The 2,506-nt window shown below is 39.7% G+C and overlaps 1 protein-coding gene and 1 pseudogene across 1 annotated transcript; both read right to left on the reverse strand.

The window, feature by feature from the left end:
- Nucleotides 1-1,032: 1,032 nt before the first annotated feature.
- LOC101562612 (olfactory receptor 4C15-like) lies at nucleotides 1,033-2,035 on the reverse strand. The gene has a single exon (XM_004648673.1). The coding sequence runs from the start codon at nucleotides 1,966-1,968 to the stop codon at nucleotides 1,033-1,035; it is 936 nt and encodes a 311-aa protein (XP_004648730.1). The 5' UTR covers nucleotides 1,969-2,035.
- Nucleotides 2,036-2,437: 402 nt separating this feature from the next.
- Nucleotides 2,438-2,506, reverse strand: part of LOC101563014 — a 34,422-nt pseudogene continuing 34,353 nt past the window's right edge.

A 2,506-nucleotide genomic window follows, 5' to 3' on the forward strand; every position in this document is an offset into this window, starting at 1 on the left:
ACATCTGTCATATTTATTCTGTGGAATAATATTATGCACTCTTCTACTTTGTCCTTTCTATGGAAGATTGAAGAAAGAATAGCTGTATTAGTTTTTTTCTTAATACTCAATAATCCTTTTAATTAGTACTGATTTACTGGGGAAACATGAAATGTTTCATTCTAAATAAATGTACTCTGGAAACCACATGACAACCAGAGATGAATGAACCCTAACTATGTGATAGTTTATATCTCTAAATTTGAATGATCTGTATACTGATAACTTCTCAAGTGAATTATTACATGTATACACAAATTCCAGAAAAATAAAATCACTGAGTAAATTGAAATGTGATCCTTGTTTGCAAATTACCTTTACATTTCTGGTGCTTATAGATTTTATTTCACTTTTGAGTGGAAATGAGTCAGGTCACTACACCTGCAGTTGGTCCTTGTTTTGTTTAAAATGTGGTAATTCGGAATAACCTTGATCATACTAAAGCAGAACACATTGACTGTAGAATCTACCTTTCACTGACAGGCAGGTGGTAGGCATGGGATCCAACAGGAGCTCTTCATGGGAAGAACCAGGCCAATCAGGATTTATCTTTCATAAAGTTTGAGAAATGACTCAAATTCTGCAGCAAATGTTAGGGGACTGGCCTTACAACATGGTGACATGTGACACAGGAATATCTACCATTGAGCTTCTAAGAGTAGCGGTCCCTCTGCCATGCCTAGATTCTGAATGTTTTTTGCAAGGACACTGAGGTTACTACTAACCACTCACAGTTTCCATTCACTTAAAATAGCTAGAAAAAGTTCTGTTCCTAATGTATAAGATATGTCTTCTTCCTTTCAATTCATATATGTGCATGCAGATACTGACTTATGAACGGAGAATGCAGAGCTGAGGGGCAATAAAAAACTGAAAATATTTTCTAACCTCCAGTAATGCATTACCACCTTGCAGATAATGATCATGCCATAGTTTTTTCTAGACCACTTTGATTCCCTTGCACTTTCCATTGTTTTAGAAAGTTTAATTATTTTATTTTTCATCAGGCACCAACACCAATCTCTTCCACACTTTCCTCATGGCACCTTTCACTTCCTTGTTCCTGAAAGTATAAATTAAAGGATTGAGCAGGGGAGATAGGGTGCAGTAAAAAATGGCCACCATTTTGTCAAAGGAGAAGGCAGATGGAGGACGTGCATATGTAAATATGCAAGGGACAAAGAACAAAACCACTACAGCAACGTGGGACCCACAGGTGGACAGAGCTTTCTGCCGCCCTTCAGAGCTGTGCTTCCTCAGAGAGAACAAGATGACACCATAGGAAACAAGCAGCAGGGAGAAGATTATAATGCAGATAGACCCGCTGTTGGCAACCACCAAAAGACCGAAGATGTGCGTGTCAGTACAGGCAAGATTTAGTAATGGGTACAGGTCACATATAAAATGGTCAATGACATTGGGGCCACAAAAGGGAAGCTGAAAAGTGAAGAGAATTTGGATGATGGAGTGCAGGAAGCCCCCTGTCCAAGCTAACCCCACCAGAACACGACAGAGCCTCCTGTTCATGATGGAAGCATAGTGCAAGGGCTTGCAGATGGCCACATAGCGGTCGTAGGCCATGGCAGTGAGGACAATCACCTCTGCTCCACCAAAGAAGTGTTCAGCAAACAGTTGCACCATGCAGCCCCGAAAAGAGATGGTTTTCCTCTTATAGAGTAGGTCCACAATCATCTTCGGGGTCATGGCAGAAGAGAAGCAGCCATCTAGGAAGGAAAGGAAAGCCAAGAAGAAGTACATGGGGGAGCCCAGCAGAGCTGGGCTGCAGACAATGGTCACTACAATTAGCATGTTTCCCCCTACAGTTATCACATAAACAAACAAAAATACAACAAATTCTATTTTCTGAACACTTGGATTTTCTGAAAGTCCCAGAAGGACAAATTCAGTTACGAAGCTGTTGTTTTCCATGATTTCCAAGGAAAAGGTGAATGTAAAATGGCAACTGGGAAAGTTTGCAATTATGATAAAGAAAGATTTGCTTCCAAATTGTATAATTCCGTAGGCAACTCCAATTAGTTTGCACTCAAGTTAAAAAAATGATTTTAATATGTCTTTATCATTGATAATAAAAGTCAGAACTTCATTAAGAGTTTATGATGGGTGATCATTTAGGAATGAGGTGGAGATAAATTACTGGCTTGTTTTAAATAATAAGAAATTCTTTACAAGTAATAAAGGCATCCATGTGTGGAAGGAAGAGTAAGAGCTCTTATCTTGACTGACAGCTTTCACGATGTACTGGTGACTTCCTGAAGAGATTTTTGAGGATTAGGATCAAGAAGATTCTGTCAGAGAAAATGAGGTGCACCTGCTTCTTCATGAGCTGGTGACAAGGATGGCCTGTAAACCACCCTTACAGGTCATCCTGTGGAGTCAGTCATAGCTGCAAGGAGAAGAAAATACACACATATGAAAGGGCAGTTGCAAAGTGTAGCTTCAGGCAGCA

The sequence above is a fragment of the Octodon degus genome, unplaced genomic scaffold (genome assembly GCF_000260255.1).
Source record: "Octodon degus isolate 3935 unplaced genomic scaffold, OctDeg1.0 scaffold00532, whole genome shotgun sequence".
Taxonomy (NCBI): domain Eukaryota; kingdom Metazoa; phylum Chordata; class Mammalia; order Rodentia; family Octodontidae; genus Octodon; species Octodon degus.

Excerpts from the sequence above, each read along its gene's own strand:
- LOC101562612 (XM_004648673.1), bottom strand. The coding sequence starts at position 1,968 with ATGGAAAACAACAGCTTCGTAACTGAATTTGTCCTTCTGGGACTTTCA.